General features: G+C 39.7%; 1 protein-coding gene across 10 annotated transcripts in view; it reads right to left on the bottom strand.

The window, feature by feature from the left end:
- The window catches only part of ablim2 (actin binding LIM protein family, member 2), a 91291-nt gene that overhangs the window by 36069 nt on the left and 32880 nt on the right, over nt 1–22342 (bottom strand). For all 10 annotated transcript variants that reach the window (XM_039609285.1, XM_039609286.1, XM_039609284.1 and 7 more), the window contains exons 3-6: nt 8789–8972; nt 1321–1433; nt 966–1092; nt 738–831 (exon numbers count right to left, since the gene is read on the bottom strand). In XM_039609285.1, coding sequence (XP_039465219.1) covers nt 738–831; nt 966–1092; nt 1321–1433; nt 8789–8972 — 518 coding nt within the window. The remainder of the gene's footprint in view (nt 1–737; nt 832–965; nt 1093–1320; nt 1434–8788; nt 8973–22342) is intronic.

Below are 22342 nucleotides of genomic sequence, written 5' to 3'. Positions count from 1 at the left end.
GAAACAACACTACAATGACTTGCAGAATCATATCCTGCAGTTCACACTGGTATACATACACTGATATCACTCATTTAGATGACGGTTGTGATTAAGTTGTACTGTTAACTAGAAGCATCTTGCAGAGAAGTATAATGCTCTCTCCCTGTCAGCAGTGTAATCTAAAAATGCAACTCTTGGAAGGAACAAACGTATTTATTAAATTAATTGTCGGGTCAGTGAGAATTAGATAAGAAGCAGTTGAACAAAATAGGAAAAAATACTGCAAGCAATCTGTTTTTAAAAAAGGAAGGTTATCAGCACATCAGTGCTGTATGGTTGTAGAGAGAAGGACTGGGCAAGTCTTAGGTTTAACTTCCTATAGCTGTCCAAAACATAGCACCTAATGATGTTTTAACTACTGTTTAAAACTAAACACTGAATAAACTGAACCACCATTCTTGGTTTAAGTGTGATTATCGATTCAGATTATTCAGTGTTTTTAACAGTTATTCCTTTTGTGCATTTATATTTACTGTAATTCGATTATTCTTCTTCCCATACATGTTTTCTGTAGCCTCTTTTGTTGGATTGCTGAGGGTTTCTCTCTTTCATATTATAAAACGCAAAATAAAGCGCCGTGGAGCAACTGTAGACAACAAGTAGACAACAAGTAGACAACAAGTAAGTTGAACCACATGCCACATGCTAACAGCTAAAAAAGGTTTTGTTCTTAATGGAAGCCAGCAGTGCTGTACCTCAAGGACTTTCCCTGTAATATACTTCTTACAGCTCTCACACTGGATGCCAAACATGGCGTGGTAGTCCATTTCACAATAGGGGATCCCGTCCCTGTAAGAATGACACAGGATAAGAAAGCAGGGTAGAGACAGGTGCAAGCATCAATAATAAATCTAAATCTAAATAACAGCATTAATGAAGTCTTGTGATAATCAAAGTATATTCAGATAACCAGCCAGACTTACTTGCTGATGTACTCGGCATTGAGCACCTTGTTGCAGACTTTACACTTGAAGCAGCCCAGGTGCCAGTGCTTGTCCAGTGCCACGAGTGACTGTTCATTCTTAAATTCCTTTCCACAGCCGCAGCAGTCTGTACAGAGAACAAAATAACAAAGACTAGGTCAAATTTAATGGAAAATGACACTAGAGTTTGATTTGTCTGAGTGGAAAAGAAAAAAAAACATTGGACATTTTGTTTTCTATGAGGAAAACACAATTTAGGAAAGTGCCAATTTAAGTGAAGGAACAAACAATGCAAAGTTTACTTATGGCATGAGTTATGCTTTCAAACAGGCAAACAGAGGAGAAGGGCACTGACTGTGGACAGCCTGTATGGGTGCAGGGCTGTTGGCAGGAAGAGGCTGGGTACACTTTTGGCAGATACACTCTTTCCCATTAAATGTCACTCGGTCACCGGCTGGAAATGGCTGTCTACAAACAAAGAGAAAAACAGTAGATGATCAGAGGGGTTTGACAGGTACAGTACAGTTTGTTCTACTCTGAAATAAAATTTGGTCCATCAGGGTGCATAAAAGGCTCATCAGAAGGCCCTACAGACCAATTAGTAATATCCTCCAACCCCTGAAAGTATTTTTATCCTGATGACTTTAGAATAGAATAGAATAGAATAGAATAGAATAGAATAGAATTCAACTTTATTGTCATTGCACATGTCACAGGTACAGGGCAACGAAATGCAGTTTGCATCCATCCAGAAGTGCTTTAGCCATGATATAGATATATTACAATATATATTAGCAATAATATAGATATGTAAGTATATTACAGAAATGGGTCTATTATGGTATGTTATACCATAACATACCATGGTATACGGTATGAAGTATGTTATGAATATTCTATAACTATAAGTATGTACAGGCTGTAGTGAGTACAAGCTATGTACAGGCTATGAACAGGATATAAATATGAAAAACTATACAGAAATCTGAGATATACAGTTATACAGAAATGTGAGCAAGTTATGAACAGTTGTAGGATTAAAAATTATCATATGTACAGAATGATTATTTACACAGAACTATACAGTAGTGCAGTTAAAATAAGTGAGATATGTGGATAATTTCTACAGAGGCTATATAAAGTGCTAGTGGTTGTGAGTGGTGGTTCAGTCCATGTTATTATTGTGTGTATGAGGGTACAGTTGTCCATTGTGTGTGTGTGTAGGTGGTTGTGGGTGTGTGTATGTTCAGTCCATGAGTTTAATGTGGGTCAGATGTCAGGAGGCAGAGTTCAGGAGTCTGACAGCTGTGGGGAAGAAGCTGTTCCGGTACCTGGTGGTCTTAGTCCGGAGACTCCTGTAGCGCCTCCCAGAGGGCAGGAGGGTGAAGAGTCCATGTGATGGGTGACTGGGGTCTTTGATGATTTTCCCAGCCCTTTTCAGACACTGCTTCCTGTAGATGTCCTTTATGGCAGGAAGTGGTGCTCCGGCGATGCGTTGGGCAGTTTTCACGACCCTCTGCAACGCCTTCTGGTCCGAGGCAGAGCAGTTCCCGTACCACATTGTTATACAGTTGGTCAGGATGCTCTCGATGGTGCAGCGATAGAAGTTCACCAGGATGTCTGAGGACAGGTGGTTCTTCCCCAGAGTCCTCAAGAAGAAGAGGCGCTGGTGAGGCTTCTTGACCAGCTTGGAGCAGTTGGTCGTCCAGATGAGATCCTCGGAGATGTGGACTCCCAGGAACTTGAAGCTGCTCACACGCTCCACAGCCGTCCCCTTAATGTGGATGGGTGGATGTGGGTCAGCATTCCTCCTGTAGTCCACGATGAGCTCCTTAGTCTTCTCGGTGTTAAGCAGCAGGTTGTTTGTGTCGCACCACTCAGCCAGACGATCCACCTCCTCCCTGTAGGCGGTCTCATTGTTGTCACTGATGAGGCCAATCACCGTGGTGTCATCTGCAAACTTAATGATGGTGTTGGAACCATCAGCAGGTCTGCAGTCGTGGGTGAAGAGGGAGTAGAGGAAAGGGCTCATCACACAGCCTTGTGGTACACCGGTGTTCATTGTGATTGTAGATGAGCAGCGGTTATCCAGCCGGACATGTTGGGGGCGGTTGGTCAGGAAGTCCAGTAACCATTTGCAGATGAGGGAACTGATGCCCAGGTCTGTCAGTTTCCTGATGAGTTGTGAGGGGTGGATTGTATTGAATGCTGAACTGAAGTCTATAAACAGCATTCTGGCGTAGGTGTTGTTGTTGTCCAGGTGTGAGAGGACAGAGTGCAGTGTGATGGAGACTGCATCCTCTGTGCTCCTGTTCTGGCGGTATGCGAATTGGTGGGGGTCCAGGGTGGGGGGGAGACAGGATTTGAAGTGTGCTAGGACCAGCTGCTCTAAGCACTTAGTGATGATGGGGGTGAGTGCTACTGGGCGGTAGACTTTCACCTGTTAGGAGGATCTGTCATCATATCTTTCACAAAAAGGTGAAAGGTGCTGAGGTCATAAGCCCAAGCTCTAAGCCTACTCCTCAAAATATGTTTGACAAGCTCAACTAATTATTGTTACATGTTCTGATATAACTTAATGTATTTATTTACTTTTCTCTGCTATTATGTCTAAATGCAATACCCTGAAGACTGATGTAAAGCTGATTTAATAGCCATTAAAAGTAAAACCTAAATCTTTAAAAGAATTGTTTATATATTAAGCTACTCAGCTGTTGTTTGATATTTTTATTGGTTATTTACATCAGGTTTATTTTCAATTTGAAACTTTTTTCAGTCTTTAACGCATGTATTTAGAGACTTGAGACTTAAGTCTCTAAAAACCTGCTGTATTTTCTTTGTCACTATTCACTTAAATAGGTTCTGCCTGACAAAGTGGAGATCCTCAAATCCTAGTCATCATGAAGCAATCCAAGGGAATTTAAGAACAAATGAGAAACAAAATAATTGTGATCTCTCAGGCTGGAAAAGGTTATAAAGCCATTTCTAAAGCTGTGAGACTCCAGCGAACCACAGTGAGAGCCATTATCTACAAATGGCGAAAACATGGAACAGTGGTGAACCTTCCCAGGAGTGACCGGCTGACTAAAATTACCCCAAGAGCGCAGTGACGACTCATCCAAAAGGACACGAAAGACCCCAGAACAACATCCAAAGAACTGCAGGCCTCACTTTCCTCAGTTAAGGTCAGTGTTCATGACTCCACCATAGGAAAGAGACTGGGCAAAATGGTTCCAAGACAAAAACCACCGCTGAGCAAAAGGAGCATAAAGGCTCATTGCAGTTTTGCCAGAAAGCATCTCGATGATCCCCAAGACTTTTGGGAAAATACGAAAATGACGAGTTGAACTTTTTGGAAAGTGTGTGTCCCACTACATCTCGTGCAAAAGTAACAGCATTTCAGGAAAGGAACATCATTCCAACAGTAAAATATGGTGCTAGTAGTGTGGTGGCCTGAATTTGTGATGGTTCATGAATTTTAGACCTCTCTGCATTTAATCATACTTGTTATTAATCTCTGGCTCTCTTCCACAGCATGTCTTTTGTTCTGTCTTGCTTCTCTCACCCCAACCAGTCGCCCCTCCCTGAGCCTGGTTCTGCCGGAGGTTTCTTCCTGTTAAAAGGGAGTTTTTCCTTCCCACTGTCGCCAAAGTGCTCGTCCATAGGGGCTGATATGATTTTTGGCTTTTTTTCTGTATGTATTATTGTAGGGACTACCTTGCACTATAAAGCGCCATGAGGTGCATGTTGTTGTTATTTGGTGCTGCATAAATAGAATTAAATTGAATTCTGCTGTCTACCAAAACATCCTGAAGGAGAATGTCGGGATATCTGTTCATGACCTCAAGCTGAAGTGCACTTGGGTTCTTTTTAGGAGCACTATCCAACACCTATGGGATAAACTGGAACAGTGACTGAGTACCAGGCCTTATCACCTAAACAACAGCCTTGAATCCCACTAATGCTGATGTGTCTGAATGTGGATAAATCCCTACACTCATGTTTAAGCATGTGCTGGAAAGACACCAGAAGCCCAAAACCTGTAACAGTGGGCTGTTAGTGCATCGGTTTTGGATGGAGATCTTCGTTTTCGACATCTCATGTTCAAATCTTAAAATTTCTATGTTTTCTTGTTTGTAATATCTAGTAGGAAATGAAAGAGGTGCAACACGAACACTGGCTTAACTTACAAGCCAAAGACAAATGCCATTATACAGCTAAAGAGTTACTGCAATGACAATGAAACAACGTTAATGTCTGCTGGCTGTTTGTGCAGTCTGCTTCACAAACAGCTGCCATCATCAAGTCAAATGCATAAGGAATGATGACTCCTTGGCAGAGCAGGGCTCTGACTTGCTGCCACGTGCAGCTTCCTACAGCTCTGAAATGTGATATTAGGAGCTGCTGTCACACTGACACAGCCAGCTACTGAGGGAGGAAGACATCCTGGCAGGCTGTGAATGGCTGAAATTAAAGATGACTCATGCATAAATAGACAAAAAGTTATGTTTTCAAACCTGACATTGTGAGTTTTTAAATCTGGAAGTCTTGCTTACAGTTTAATTCTTGGTATTAGGTTGATGGAAGCCTAAAATCTGAAACCCATCAACCCATTTTCCCTTATTACTATTGGTTTATTACTGCATTAATGTCATCACATTACCATGTTTATGTTAAAATATTACACAAATATCATTTTATCATTTTATTGTTAGCAGGTTACTGTCTAAAATACACTATTTTAGTGACACTATTAGTAAATGGTTTTGACTCATATGTAATTTTAACTGCCATTCATACACGCCAGCGATGCTTTACTTACTCATCATTATATGTTTGAAAAGGAGAGTAGCATTTTGTGATTTTTATTTACAAGATGCAAAGACTGCCTGCTTACAATACCAGACTGCAGGACATTATTTTAACATTAGCTGCACCTCCTGTTCACACTCACCTTGGAAAAACTGGATTTAAACACTTTGCTGCCCACATGAAACTTTTAAACCGTTGTATTTCTCTGTCTGCAGCTACTCTTGCACATGTTCTTCTTAATTTGTGATCATGTATTATGTGTCTTTTTCTTATGTAGCTGTCTATCAGTGAGACTACCTGTTTAGTTAAAGGATTTAATAGTTATAATAATTCTCATGACTCTTTTATATGCATTATGCATTATGCATCTTCCACAGCATGTCTTTTGTCCTGTCTTCCTTCTCTCTCCCCAACCGGTCACAACAGATGGCCGCCCCTCCCTGAGCCTGGTTCTGCTGGAGGGTTCTTCCTGTTAAAAGGGAGTTTTTCCTTCCCACTGTCACCAAAGTGCTTGCTCATATGATTATTGGGTTTTTCTATGTATGTAAACATAAAAAATATATGCTTGTGTGTGCAGATACAATTTATGTGGAGAGATACAGACAGACAAAGAAAATCCAGACAGCAAAATGAAAAACAGCTAGATTACTAAATAATTGATGATTGACACAGCCTTTTCACTGTGACATACATACAAAAAATACACAAATCACAATATGATGTCTCATGTCAAGCAGCACTTGTCCTATTAGCCTCATTTTTATATTGCTCACAAAAGGCCCGTGTGATTTACTATCACAAAGGCACCATTTGTTGTAAGGGAACTCCAAATACCACACTGGAACATTCTGATCTCAGGTTCAGCAACGGGATGACCGAAGTATGATAGGATGAACACACACACACACACACACACACACACACACACACACACACACACACACACACACACACACACACAGAAAACCCACCCCCAGCTCAAAAGACACTTTACACTAGCTGTGGGAATGGGTAAAGTGGCTGCACTGACTGACCACACACTTAAAATTCCTGCCTGCGAGAGGCTTCCATTACCTTTCAGGGCTTGGAAAACAACACTCTCACACAGACACACTATACAGGAGACGCATGCATGTAGATTGAAAAAGGTGAGTGCAACTGTTTGGTGTGCAGTGACACGTGTGTCCTATATTTATACATGTATGTCTATTATAGCTTTATGTGCTTGTAAATGACACCAAGAGAAATGTGCAAAACATACTTATGAGATGTCTCCATCTGTAAAGATCGTTTGATTTTGAGTTCTCTTAATAATGGGAGAGTGGAATTCTGAAACACGATATTTCTGCAGTAAAAAAGATTTAAAAGTATTTGACCTGTGGGTACGGTGGCTTTGTAGGGCTAAACATAATGGGGAAAAAAGTCCTCTTACCTTAAGAGTATGTCAAATGTAAGCATTTTCAAAACAGCGGGACTGACCTAAATATGTTTGTCATATATTCATCATGTGCATGAATGTCATGGCAATTTGGAGCTTTTAATGATTTCTCTGAACTATTCATTTTTTTAGGGAGACACTGGTGTTCCAGCACTTTCCAGTTCTTGGCAGGCTTGAGCCTTGGGTTGTTCCAGAACACCCTAACCAATTTCCTCTCATTTCAGGAAACAGTTTTGGGTTTTCTTCCAGATTTTTGGCAAAGTGTTGACATATACAAATAACGTGTACTGTAACCAGTTGAAATGAATTGAGCCAATGATCAGAATTTACAGATGTTTAGAAATGACACCAAGAGACCTTCCCAACTGGGAAGTAAACTTACAGTTCTACTTCTTAGATCTTCAATAAGTTACTTGGACTTTCCTCTTGTGCTACGTATTGGTCAACCCAACGATTACTATCAAATCAATCCTTTATATGCTAGCAAAAAGAAACTACCAGTTGTATTCAGTCATCGCCGCTAAGGAGAAGTTAATAGCACTTCAAATTAAAAGATATTGTAGAACCTTTAATCTACTGAAAGCTAAGAAGCAATTAAATAACTTAAAACTGCAACACTGAAGAAAGAAATATGTTAAACAGTCTTCTTATTGCATACTGTGTAGTATTGTGCTGAGTACATTAATAATTCGTCACGTTAAAGGCTGATGGTCATCTTTACTCTTTATCGATTTGTATTTGTTTTGGGTTTGAAAACTAAGAAAAAACATGTCTGTGTATAAACATATGTTCATCCATCTCTTCCTCAGCAAGCTCCACATCTGCACTTGCTATTCACATGTTTTTACTATTTTCACTATTCTCATGTTTTTGCTTAAAAACAATCTTTGTTCCCCTAGACTGACTTGTCCCCTACTTGGGGAGAGGGACATACACATACACTGAAATGCTTGGAAGGACACTCACTGCAGTTCATGCAATCTTAAGCGTCTTAATCTAAGGTTTAATCACCACAACTAAGTGCAAAATCCTTATACTAAACCTAGCAAAACCTAGATTGTCACTGCATTTGACTTCAGCGCTAACTCATTATCCACTTGTTACCTACATCCAATGCTTAAAACAACAAATCCTTAAGAAGTATTTGATTAAATGTTTTTAAAGCACCATTTTTATATAAACTGTACTGGTCAAATGACTTTGCTTATGTTAAGCCAAGGCCTCTGATGATGCACCAGAATGTGCAGAACACCTTTTGACATTATTGTATGCTTTCAAAAACACATCTCAGTTGCAAACCAAAAAAATTTGGTTGCTCTTGTCAGTTTTCTGTTAATGTCATGAAAGTCAGCAGAACTGCAAAGTTCCTTTTTTAAGTGCAGCTGGCCTGATTTATTGACACATGGCTCAGTGGTGCTTAGATGGTCACAGTAGATTGATGGCAGTGAGTTTATGTGCTAAATGAATAAGCTGCTCTCAGAGCCATGTTTCTCCCACTTGCTAGTTTTAGGAAATACCAAAGTAAAAAATGAAATCTGTTATTTTGATTCTACTCCATATGCTAATTTCTTACTTGCATGAGGTGCAAACAAAGCAGCGTGGGTGGTAGGTCTTGCCCAGCGCGGACACAACCTCCCCCTCGATGAAGTCCTGGCAGCTGAAGCAGCGAGTTCCATACAGCCGCTGGTAGTCCAGAGTACAGATGTATTCACCCTGCCGCACAAAGAAGCCTCCCTGGGCCAGCTCGCAGCCACATACTGGAAAAAGAGAGAGGAACAAATAGTCAAAGGTTATAGCAAGGTTCTCCTTGCTATAGAAACATGTAAAAGTGAAGGGTGGATTTAGGAAATGACCAAGGGGACCAAAAAAGAGAAAAGAAGACATCAGATTTGTTCTCCCTTTTTTCCTTAATTATCGGTTTTTAAAATTAATTCAACAGACATAGGATTGTATAGTAAACAAAACAAAGATTTTTATACTATAATTGCATTGCTCACAGTGTTACCAGCTTCACTGGTGCTTAGAATGGTAGAATGAAAGTGGCAGAAAATCTTGCCTTTTTATCCCTTAAGGCCTCGGTTATTTATTTGCAAATAACTTAACCTCAGTTAGTCACAGCTCCACAAAAGGCCAAAATAAACAACCGGGGAAACTTTGGATTATATTCAGTTAATTTGCATCTGTTTTCAGAGATCTGAAACAACAAATCAGAAACCTGTTAGGCATCCACTTTATTAAATGCTACACTCTGGAAATACAAGAAATGCAGAGAAAAAAAGTAGGGGAATGAACTTTAAAAAACTGCGTGACTTGGAGAATACACATCAGTCACATGCAATCAGCTGATTCACAACCTGTGAACAACCCAGCAAGGAAATTAGGGCGCATAAAACAACCAACACAAAAATCATGCCAATCTGGTGGTGGATGCGACACAAAGTCTTCCTAAATTCAAAATGTAATCTCTACGTTCAAAGACAAATCTGCATGCATCATTGGAATGGGAACTCCACAAGTTACTTTAAGAGATGACAGTGAACCAGATAAGTTTCAAACTTTTAATCTAAATCTAGACAACCACTTCTATTCTTACTTTACGAAACAAAGACAGAAAAATCCACAGAGTTTAAAGACATTCTTCTAAAGTAAAAGAAAGACACGGTATTGTCGTATGCAGAGCCAGTTTGACACATCTGATTGTTTTCTTCAGTAGGGTCACGTGAGCATGGGTGTGTTATTAGCCCGAGTGCACATAATGAACCGTGTCTGTTTGTCTGCCTTTGAACAAAACATGACAGGATCTCACCCTGATTACACACAGCAAACATAGCAACCATATGACATCACAGAGCTGCTACGCCCTGAGGGGAAGCTTTGCTTTATTTTTCCTCTCCATTAGCAAAAACAAAACCCCTCCTGCCTTTCCCCCCAATTCTTTCTTTCTGGAAAAAACAACAGGAAAGACACATGACAGAAGTTTGTGCTGCTTTGTGTCATGCCTGGACACTGCTCAGTGAACCTTTGCACACACTTAAACTTGCAGGGATGTCCAAAAGTTCACTATATGGACAAAAGGGCCACACGTCTTTATCTTTGAATTAAGGTGTTTTGTAAATTCCATTGCAACAAGTGTATAACATCAAGCGCCTATCCATGCAGTCTGCCTTTACAAAAGAATGTGAAAGAATGTTTGGTACTAAAGAGCTCACTGAACTCGACCGTGGCACTAGCAAGGTGCCACACTCGAGACACAAGTCAGTTTGTGAAGTTTCTTCCCTCCTAGATATTCCATCATCAATTGTAAGTTGTATTGATGCAAAGCGAAAGCTTTTAGGAACCAAGTGGCAGACCACGTAAAGTTGTAGAGCGATGTTGCTGAGAACAGAGGGACATAGTGGATGAGAAATAGCTAATGCTCTGCTGACTTAATAACTTCTTCTGCCCTTAACACTAGCACAAAAACTATGAACGAGGAGCTTCATTGCACGAGTATTCTGTGGCTGTGCTTTTGTCCATGTAGTGTCTCTAGCACATGCTCTTAGCACAAATTCACACACATACTCGCATGAACATTGGAAGGTGCGTGTCAGCAAACTTGCATAAAAAGCGTGTTGATGAGTTTTTCCAGTGGTAATTAAGATCCATTTCACTGGTAGACAGGTCAAACCAGTAAATTCAACCAAGCCTAAGTTTCTGTCAATAACTGGTTAATGACCAGCATCCCTCATGTGCTCAAATCAGTATATGTTTTTTATTGTTATCACACAAATTTAATCAAAACAAACATATCAAACCAAAAAAAATGTCTGCATTCATTTTGCTTTTTAAAAACATTAACAAAAAGAAAACAGTATCCTCTGTAAATCGCCACCTTAGTGTGGTAGAGGTGTGTCCAAGTGTTACTAGGGGCTTTTGGCACTTGTAGGGTCTCTCAAGGCAAATTTGTGAAAAAAAAAACAAAACAAAAGAAGACTTATCCACATGACCCACTAAGTAAATATCAAGGGACCCGGGAACAGGGATACCAGGGTCCCACCCTGGAACCAGGCCTGGGGAAGGAGCTTGAAAGGAGATTTAGCTCACTGGGTACAGCAATATTTTTCTTCATAGACATACATTAAACTAAAACTACAACATTTTACTGTGATTCTGATTCTGAATGATACGTTGGGTAACCTTTGTCGAGCATTTGCACAATTTCTCTTTTTTTCATGTTGTGCTAATAAAACAACAATACAAGCAGGAATGTTTTCGCAGGAAGACAAACTTTTCCAGCAGCTGCTATCAATTCCCTTTCATCCGGTTCAGAAATTTGGCAACCTGTCTACAATGAGATAATGCTCAGATTTGATGGAATAAACACCACTACATGGTAACTCTGAGTGGATGGATAGGTGGAGTCATGTTTCGAGGAATAAAATATAACCACAGAAACAATAATTCTGCAATGCCTCTTTTGAAATGCTCTGAGACAGTCAGTATAAAATTTGGAAGCCAAATGCCCACAAAGACACTACACAAGGCTCTTTTGTCCTTTTTGTCCAACACCAAAAGGACAAAAGGACTAGTGATAGGTCTCAAGTAATTCTAAAAACATTAGGATTTAGAACAGATTTCCTGTGATTCAGTCAAATTGGGAAATAACAGCTAAGAGACTGCTTATAAATAACTTAAGACTACTTTTAAAAGACTTTGGACTTGAGTCTTCAGAAATGATGTGGACTGCTATGAGACATTTAAGGAGTCAGAACTCAGACTTAATGTAAATGTCGTTTAATACACATGAGGCTTGATTTAGAGTTGTTTCAAATGACATAAGTCTTGAAGTAAGACTTTAGACTGACAGACTTGAGACTGTGAGAGAAAATAAAATAAGAAAACAGCTTTGTTATTGAGCAACACAGAAAGAGACATAGTGGGCAGAAACGTATAGAGAAACAGACGTCCTCACTCAGTCCTGAGTGCTGTTTCCCATCAGCTCATCTTTCAATCCCTGTATATTTATACCTACACTGCCAGTTGGCATACAGGCTTTTCTCCTCTCTGTATCATAAATTATTTGCTTAAGCGGCTCAACACTTGAGTCTTTATGAGCTCATCCTGCATTGATAGCTCTTCCAGAAAACATTAAAGGTGACAGCACACTAAATCGTTGTATGTTATTTGTTTAATGGGAAGCAGAGAAACATAGTTCATATATTGCAGATTACTCAAAGTTACTGTAAACTTGCCTCTAATGCAGATCAAAAGGATTTTGCCTGAGTGCATGGCATACCGTCTCATTGCAAACTGGAATGTGTATTAGGAATGCAGTGGGTGGGGCATATGTTGAAAGCCAGATAAAGTTGAATAAATTCAGTAGACATGGAAATAAAAGTCAGCAAACTGATTCGTCCATATTTAGAATTCTAACATCAGTGGTGTACTTGGTAAAACTGTAACTTCTTATAAAGTAATACAGTAATGCTTTTGATCTTTTTCCATGGAGTTAAAGAAAAACTGGTGTTGTAATTGATCTGACGAAAAATGTAAAAAAAACCCAAAAAATGTTAACAGCCACATGAACGTGTCAGAATTAGCCTTAAACTCTGAACTCCAGTTGAAAAGCAAAAATGGTGTCATTTTAGAATCATCTAATCTCCATGACAACAGAAGGTGAGTTTGTGGGTGTTTTCACTGGACTCGGACCAAAGAAGACGAGATCATGATGCATCTTATTAGACATATTGTCCTGAGACTCAGCTGATAAGAACAGAACATGTCCAGGCGCTGAACTGCAAAAACTGCAACAAATACAAGAGGTTTTCACCTTCTTAACTCGGGCTACACAGAAGTGCATTTGCTTACACATTAATCCCTTTAATTCTCTGACACACCACACACCATAAGCATGGAATATCTATGTCATAATTAGAAGCAATAACAACATCAAGAAAGCTGCCTGCTCTCAATATGTCAGCCTGATGTAGGGTTAAGGGTTACACTACAGTAGATAGATGCTTACAATGTTTTCTGGCTGAAAGATATTACTTTACAAAAACAAGATTGTTTCTGTCTCTGAAAGCTTATCTCATGCACAGTGAAGGCACTTGCATAACTCCAAATGACTTGAGAGGAATTCAGTGTGTTGTGAATGTGCTTCCTTCATGCTAAATGAGGTCTGTTTAGCTTTTCCTCGAATGGAATGGATGGATGTACAACCAACTTACCCTGTTGTGGTCTATAAATAAAATATGGCGCATCTGTTTTCTCATGTACAAATGAGGTCTAGTGAGAGAAAAAAGTAAAAGATTTAAAACTCTGGAGAAGAAACCAAGTCAAAAATAATGCTGGGTATCCTAAAAATATCCTATTAAAAATATTAAAAATGTCCTAAATATATTTAATTTTGACACAACGAAATAAAAGACAGATAGCAGTGGCTAACTGGCTCGCTAATCAGATTGTGGTTTATTATTTTTTTGGGATTCACTTCTGATTTAAAGCTGCATTGTTGATATACCGTAAATCCCGGACTACAGAGCGCACCTGATTAAAAGCCACATACTCTAATTGTAGAAAGAAAATCAATTTTGTACCTGTACAGGCCGCACCGGATTTTAAGCCGTATGCGTTTCACTTGTAATATGAGATATTTACACAGAAATATTACACGCTTGGATTTTTAACGTTTAATTTAATCCATAAGGTAACATAAACATGGTAACATAAACGTTAAGGTAACATACAAAAATACATACTGCAAATGCTTTTTTTCCTCAAACAGCGCCTGTAACACGGCTATCTTTAAGTATACGTACGTATCGGTAACACACAAATTACGTTGCTTATGGTTTTTTTACGGAACAGTGCACAAACAACATTACAACGTCTCTTAACAACCGATAAAAATATATACCGTATATATACTACTTATCATTTTGATTGGTCTACTGTTACCAGGCAAAATGTTTTTGGCCGCATGAAAAAAAATATGCATTAGCCGCACGTCAGTATAAGCCGCAGTGTTCACAGTGTGGGAAAAAAGTAGCGGCTTATGACCCGAAAACTACGGTAGATATGAAATAACATTCTGTTGAATATGAAAGCGATTGTTTAAATCTTTACAGATTTTACAGTTTTGTGGGGGAACTTTAACCTTAACCTTTTCTGGCTCATCGTTTTGGTTGATCAGCCCCATCACTGTTTTGGTTCACCGGCTAGCAACAGCTGCCTTCTAATTAAGTACAAAAAGCTAACCTAAACGCACTGCATACCACAATCATAGCAAAAAAAAGAAAGAGTTAACCACTAGGGCTGGGTATTGTCACTGATTTCTAGAATCGATTCGTTTCCGATTCACAAGGTCCCAAATCGATTCGATCCACGATTCGATTCGATTCAATTCAATTTGAATCTGGGAAATTTTGACAGTCAGAAATATTATGATTCAGATCAGTACATTTACATATTTTTGTATCTATAAAAAGGAAGCTGACACACGCAAGACTTTATCACAGGTGTGAGCGTCACAGCAGATGCCTTTGTGTCAAAGTAGCTGAAGATAAAACACAGAAAAACATGAAGGTGGTTTTCCTGGCCTGGGATTTTATAAAAATATTCTGCAGTACATCAAAAATGAAAGAAAACCATTAATAAACATATGAACGTTACCTCTGACGTTACAGCGGTGTTATTAGAGACACAGCTAAGCGTTTTGCATTTTGCATAATTTTAAAAAGTTTAAATATGTTCAGTATTGAACGGCAGAAATTAGGTTTTCTTTTTGGAAGTAAGTAAAAGGAAAAAACAGCGGCCGACAGCGCTGTAAATAACAGTAGACTTGTGCGTAACAAGCAAGCGAATAATGCAGAAAACAGATTTTTAGACGGGAAACTGTTCTTGAAGTACACACACAGAGAGAGAGAGAGAGAGAGAGCTGTGCATGAAGTGTGATTTTATCATGGTGGAAGCAAAACAGTAAAAGTTAGAGGGAATTCATGACGATGTTTATGTGAAGCGTAGTTTGGATCTTCTTTTGCTGCTGGTTCGGTCAATATTGTTTGGAGAGAGATAAAACTAACAGCTTTAGAATCAGCGCAAAAAGGGTGTGAACACAAAGCGCGGACCCGGCGACAGATCAGAATCAGCGAGCTGTCGGCTTTCAGCCCTGACCGTGTCCGTGCCGTCGGGTAAGAAAGGCGACATCTCACTGATTCTGATCCGCAGGTCCGCGCTTTGTGTTTACGTCTTTGTGCAGAATCCGTGTACCTGCTCTCATTTACTGTCTTAGCTGTTTGGTGGTTGTTGAAATTTTGTGAGATTTCACCAGAGATTCTGGCATTTCGGGCAAAATAAATTTATATTAAAAAATTGATTCAGGATTTTAATGAATCGATCTCACGTTATCCAAGCCAGAATCGATTTTAATCGATAAATCGATTATAAAGACCCACCCCTATTAACCACTACCATAAATTTTTGCTGTATATAGTGGAGCTAAGAAGGCAGATATTTTTCTCAAAGGAAAAACAAACAGAGCTAACATGCTACTGTTCCTTTATGTGTCAAAAGTACCTGGCTGCAGGTGTGGACCTCCACACACAGTATGGTTAGGATTAAGGGTTAGGGTTCCATGTTGGGTTTTTCGGGGCTTTTTACGGCTTTATTTGAAAGGGTAAAGTGAAGAGTGACAGGAAAGCTGAGGGAGTGAGAGCGGGGAACACATGCGGCAAAGGGCCATGGGTCGGATTCGAACCCAAGACGGCTGCTCTCAGCCATGTGGCATATGCGGCGTCTATATGAATGACTCTGTCACAGCCTTTATGATACACTTGCGCGATTTCCACTTTATCTATGCAGGTCATGTGTTTCTGCCTACTGTGGAGCTCCAGAGTGGCTGCAACCCTTCTCTTATGTGTTCTGGATATACTCAGAAACTCTTCAGCAATCGGTAAACTAACATTGAAAACACTAAGCTTACAAGACCTGTAATTTTTTGCTAATTTGTGGTTTGTGTTATTTCAATAAAGCTCAAAATAGTAACACAAAAGATAGCTTTCAGTCAAGATTGCATCCACTTATTGCATCCACCCACAATATTTTTTACAGTTTTAATTAAGACCAGTTTCAAGAAAATCAGTTTTCAAATGTTCACAAGTAAGGTACCACAAGTACTGTTTTGGGATTGTGTTTGTGTGTTTTTCCAAAAAACATTAAGATGTTCTTTATCTTTATAACATCCTTCATCCTCAGAGACCCTATATACTGACATGCCGTGTCGTTACAAGAAGGTGACCTTGACTCTAACTCATGTTTCACAATGCTCTCACTGTGTGAGCCTGCGTGTGTTTTGTGTGTCATCAGGGTTAAATATACATGCGGCACGTGCTCTCTGCTATAAATGTAAGAGTCTGACTGCAACTTGTGTTTTACAATGAATCACCGCTCAATTCAACTTTATTTATATATAGCACTAAATCACAACAACTGTTGCCCCAAGGCGCTTCATGCACATGTGTGTGGGACGTTGTCAATACCAATCCATTTCACAACCTTAACTATAGCATCTTCAGTCTGCTTACACTGATTTTTTACAGGCTAACTGAAATGTACTTGGGAAAGAAAATCCAAGGTTGATTCTTCTAATTCGTTAAATGCTTGCTGCAAACAGGACTGTACAGATGAGGGAGGTCTGTCTATTTTCTACTTGAAGGTGAACACTTCCACACCTTTTTTTTTTTGCCCCACCAACTTAATACACATGTGCTTGAGGTCAGCACCCCCAGCCCAATGATGCACACACACGCACACACTTCCTCTAAATATGTTCTGGTTAGTTGGCTTCCAAGAAGGAGACAATTCAACAGCCAACACCCGACTGAGAACATCACAACCATCTGCTATTATAACACCAATGACTGGACTACGAGGACCATAACATGTGGCCAACACTGTCTATTTACTTCCAGGAAGAAGCACAGACTGGTTAGGTAATTGTCCAAAAAAACAATGCAGTAGGCTGTAATTGCATACAACATGCAGTGGAAACCCCATTATAGCCTGCCTCTTAATGACTTTGGACTTGGTATATTTATTCAAATAATGATATCGGTAAGCAAGTAGTTTATTTTTGTATTAACAGCCACAGGAAGTAGTTAAAAAAAGACAATGAGCATTTTTTCTTGGCTTAGCAGCTGGGGAATTTACTGGGAATTTAAGAATTAATCACATATGAGTTAATCATGTTAAGACTGCCACAATAAGGACTTTGCCTTAAAAACTTGGCTACAAACTGATCAAGCAGAATCTGAAGGGCACTTCTTGATGAAGCCAGAAAGACTACACCATTACCAAAAAGGAAACACAAGATCTTGAGATAATCAAAAGGGAAACCTTCCACCACTTGCTGTGCTGAATTTTGCCCATAAAAGTTATGAACAGAACCAGTGACAAAAGCAGTTCAAAAGTTCAACTCCCAATGGGAACATATCTGACATACCCTGGTTGGGCAGTCTCTGATGCACCCGTCCAAAAGAGCAGAAAACTCACGAGTGACACAGTAGCTGGTAGCCATACATCTTCTTGTGGTATTTTAAGCAAGTATTTCTTTGCTTGTGTTGTGTTTGTGTATTTCTTCCATTAAATAAGTGTTCAGTGAAGCCTGGTCTTCACAGTTGGTTTATTCTTGGCCAGAAGGGCCGATGGCGCAATATGGCAGCCTCGCTTCTGTCAGTCTGCCCCAGGGCAGCTGTGGCTACAACTGTAGCTTGCCTCCACCAGTGTGTGAATGTGTGTGTGAATGGGTGGATGACTGGGTATGTAAAGCGCTTTGGGGTCCTTAGGCGGGGCTAGTAAAAGCGCTATACAAATACAGGCCATTTACCATTTACCATTCTCAAAATCTAATCTTTCGCTAAGTTCTATGTTGTATACGACTAATACTATTTAAATTGTGTATGTTCGACAACACAATGCACACTTGAGAGCATTCTCATTCCCAACGCATAACATACCAACAATTTGTCACATCCCGAGGAGTCTCATAGTTCCGCGTCCCTATGATACGCTCCAGATTGTGGATGGAATCCAATAGAATGACGCTTGTGGCGGTAACACACACGCCTGCCGTGCAATCCATCCCTAACCCTAACCTTAACCATAATCATAACCTTAACCGTATCACATAGTGTTTTCCAAAGCGATTGATGATCAGAACGTAAAAGAAATGTAGATGTCTAGGTTCATTCCAAACGGTTCTCATGTCTCTGAATACGTAACATGCAGAAATTTTGGCTGCCGAAAGCGTAACATACCGACGGTTTGTCACATAGTGTCGGTATGTTACGTTTTGGGATGAGAACGTGTTGGCACACTTACACTGGGACGAATCGCAGTACATGCTGGAAAACTATATATTACACAGGAGGTAAAATAGACCCTAAAAGGAAGAACTGCAATGGGCCTTAGCTCTTGCAGATTTGATACAGAAAAAAGGGAGAACTATCTTTAATATTTACTAGAACTATGAAAAAGTTTGAAAAAAATGTTCTGAAGCTACTGAATGTCATGATTTAAAGAAAAAAATCAACTAATTTCCTGTAAAGCAAATGTTCAGTTTCCCTCTGTTTCTTAGCTGCGGACTTTAACTCAAACATGTAATATTATATCCTTGTATACCTGCGTATGTGTATACGGGATGTGCAAGCCGCACTGAGAGGTGAGGTATACTGCCTCAGCAGACTTTGCCTACTTCATGAAAAAAAAAAAACTAACATTTTTACCTGTATGGAGAACCCAGTGTGAAATAAAAGATTAGCATACATGCTTGCCAATGTGGCGTGAGAATGACAAGTCTGACATAATGAAGCCTTCCTAACACTTCTCATTTATCTGTTTTCATGCAGGCTTCGCTGCTTTAGGGTGTGTCCACATATTTTCACGTTTGAGTATTCCCCGCTGTATTCAAATGCTGTTTGGATGATGTGATGGCCCTTCAAGAGAGTAAAAACAGGGGATAAATGTCTGTCTGAGCTGTTCGGCCAGGTCGTATTGTCTGCAGCTGTCTGCTATTGATGGCGTCTCACTGCTAGCTTAAAGATGTCTGAGACACAGACAAAACAGGATATACAGAGAAGGCCACAGTTGGTACCTAAATAAAACACACTTCCTCAACCATACAGTTAGGTGTTGCTGGAAGCTACAATAAAAACAGCAATTAGTGCTCATCACTAATGGGGGGTGGGTGACTGGGATGTTTGTCAAATTTTTATAATAAAATAAGAAAGACAAAGTCCTCTTCTTTCTTTAAAAAGATATTTAAGACAATTAAAGTACTATGTGGGACTTTACTCATCCCACATATGATTTTCAATGATTCATCTTCAACTTGGAGGGGTTATGTGAATCCAGTGAAGTGTTTCAGAAAATTAGCTTATCTGGTCCAATCGCATTCAATTTATTTATATAGCAACAAATTACAGTTTCCTCAACGCAGTAAAGACTCCATAATAATACAGAAAAAAAAGACTACCCAATCAGCCAGCACTTGACAATAGTGGGAAGGAAAAGCTTTATTTTAATTCTTACTAATTTTAACAAGAAGAAACCTCCAGCAGATTTAGGCATAGGGAGGGGCAGCTATGACCAGCTTGGGTTGAGGGGAGGGAGACAGATCCAATCTGAGACACAGATTTCAATTCAATTCTTATTTCGTTTCTAATATTTTTCTGTTTTTAATCTAATGCAGTCCCCAAAAGTTGTTATATTTTTTCTATGTCAGTTTTCTATGTCAGTTGTTAATAATATTTTGATGTTGATATCTCAAAAAGTATATTTTTAACATGCTGTCAGTTGGTTTCTAACAGTGAGTGATGCCACATGGTTCTTGTTATCTTCTCATTCATTACCCTTTGAGGCTTTTGCAGATGTTTTCTTTTATGTAATGAAAGCTCTTGTTTGTGAATGGCACTTGGGCCTCACCTGGTTTCTATATATTGTCAATCCTCTTTGTTTCAAATTACGCTGATGATGTCTTATCTTTGAAACCCGTCTAAATATAGTGAAATACATTAATTAGAAAGTACCTTCATTGTCTTAATCACTTTAGTAAGTAACTGCAGTCACTTGAAAGCACGCTGTCAGGTGCTGTTGCCAAAAGCACTAAGACTATGTATATTATGATGAACCCGCAGAAACCTTGATATATTAAACAGAGCTAGCTGAGCTTTTGGGGTTCCTTGCTTCAGATCTGGCCACTGTTAACCTCTTGGCTAAGGCCCAGGCTTAAGGTAACTGGTGATAATACTGTAATAAAATCAAAGGTCATGATTCTCTTCCATGAAGCATGCACTGGGAGAAAAACCTAACATCTCAATTAGCATTACACTTTGTTGAAGTAGGCTGCTAACACTCCTTTGGGTGTCTCCTCTTTTCTTTGATGTTAAATTTTGAACTGCGGATTGAAAAATGTCATTGCCACTAAGCCTGCTATGGTTTATTTTATTGGCATACTCAAAAGTTTCAAACTCCTATGACTCCACATCTGGAAGTTTTAATAACTAACCGAACCTGACTCCCCACCTAGCCCTCACAATGCTGGGATAATCAGCACATTTAACAGGCCAAATTCGTTGGAAATTGAATTACTGTGGTCATGCTTTAGATTTATAGATGGGAGGAACAGCCAAGCACTTTTGGGTGGGGTAAAGAGAACCCTTACATAGCTCCTCTGACTGTTGTGTGTTGGTATTAGACTTGTAGTCAAGACTGCCTAAACCACGACCAAGACAATACCAAGACCAAGACAGACCGAGTCAAGACCGAGTCAAGACCAAGACAAAGTCGAGACGAGACCAAGACCAAGACAAAAAAGTCTTTAAACTGCAGCCAGATGCTGCTTCGTTTACGGGTGCCAGGCATATTTATGTGTTTTTGCGATGCACTCGCACACCCCTCCTCACTGCTGTCTACTGTCTCACTCGCTTACTGAGAGGACAGACGCACGCTCCACTTGACTGTCGCGTCTCTCACCCTCTCTGTTTTTCACATAATGATATTATCCTATATCCTCGCATGTGATTGGCCACAATATGGAGGGATTGGAGCATAGCTGAGCCACTGTGTGAGAGCTGAGCAGCGAAAGGAAATTAAGTGAGTCGACTCAATGGGAGTCGACTCTTCTGATTCACTACAAAGCACTCTCTAACCACAGCTCTTAGAGCTGATGCTTTTACGCATGACACATTATCGAACGTTACGTTGTGTGTCATGGATACTGTTGACTCCAAATCTCCCGACCACTATGTCGCTCTGAGACAGCAAGACCAAGACAGCGAGACCAAGACAAGACTGAGGGATCCGAGACCAAGAGAAGACCAAGAAAAAAGTTCGTTGAGACCAAGACAAGACCAAGACCACGTAAAAGTGGTCTCGAGACATCCAACTCTAGTTGGTATTAGCATACTCACTGAATAATACTGAATACTCAATTTGCCCATTTTTTTTTCAAACCAATCATAAAAGCTCTTCATGAAGGAACAGCTCAATCAGTAAAGTGTGACAGTTTAATAGATGCTGTCATTACTGACAAATCAGACTTTTTAAATTAATAGCAGCAAAGATGATGTTTTTATTAACTATTTTGTGCCATACAGGATATAAATACAGTAATCTGTAGCATGCAGCGTGATATGTAGTGTTGGTCTACACAACAATAATGGCCAAAACTATTTAAAAAGGCTACAACTTGCAATAAAAAGGAATCATCTGTTAAGTAAAACAAAAACAAGCTGACCACTGAGTGCAGTGCACTTATAATCTTGTGATGGCAATGCAAACACTGCCACTTTATCACTTGATAACAGAGTTAAAGATGGAGGTAGTGGTAATGGGAGGGTGTAAATGTACAGACAGCGAGTCTGCTGGTCAGTGTAAGATTAAACTCCAGGAAGCTGCCGACACTTTAACGACCCCAACCATTGCCTAGCAACCGGAGCGTGTGTTGACAACAACAGCAGTCTGACACAAGAATCGAGCTGGGAGTCTGGCCTGGGAGTGGTGAAAATACATACTCAAAGTCACATGTGAAAAGAAAAAAGAAAAACATCCACAACCCACAAGCACACACATATACACAAATGGAACATGC

The sequence above is a fragment of the Oreochromis aureus genome, linkage group 3 (genome assembly GCF_013358895.1).
Source record: "Oreochromis aureus strain Israel breed Guangdong linkage group 3, ZZ_aureus, whole genome shotgun sequence".
Classification (NCBI taxonomy): Eukaryota; Metazoa; Chordata; class Actinopteri; order Cichliformes; family Cichlidae; genus Oreochromis; species Oreochromis aureus.
The sequence above is the reverse complement of the archived record's forward strand: the minus strand, read 5'-3'. Positions and strand labels throughout refer to the sequence as shown.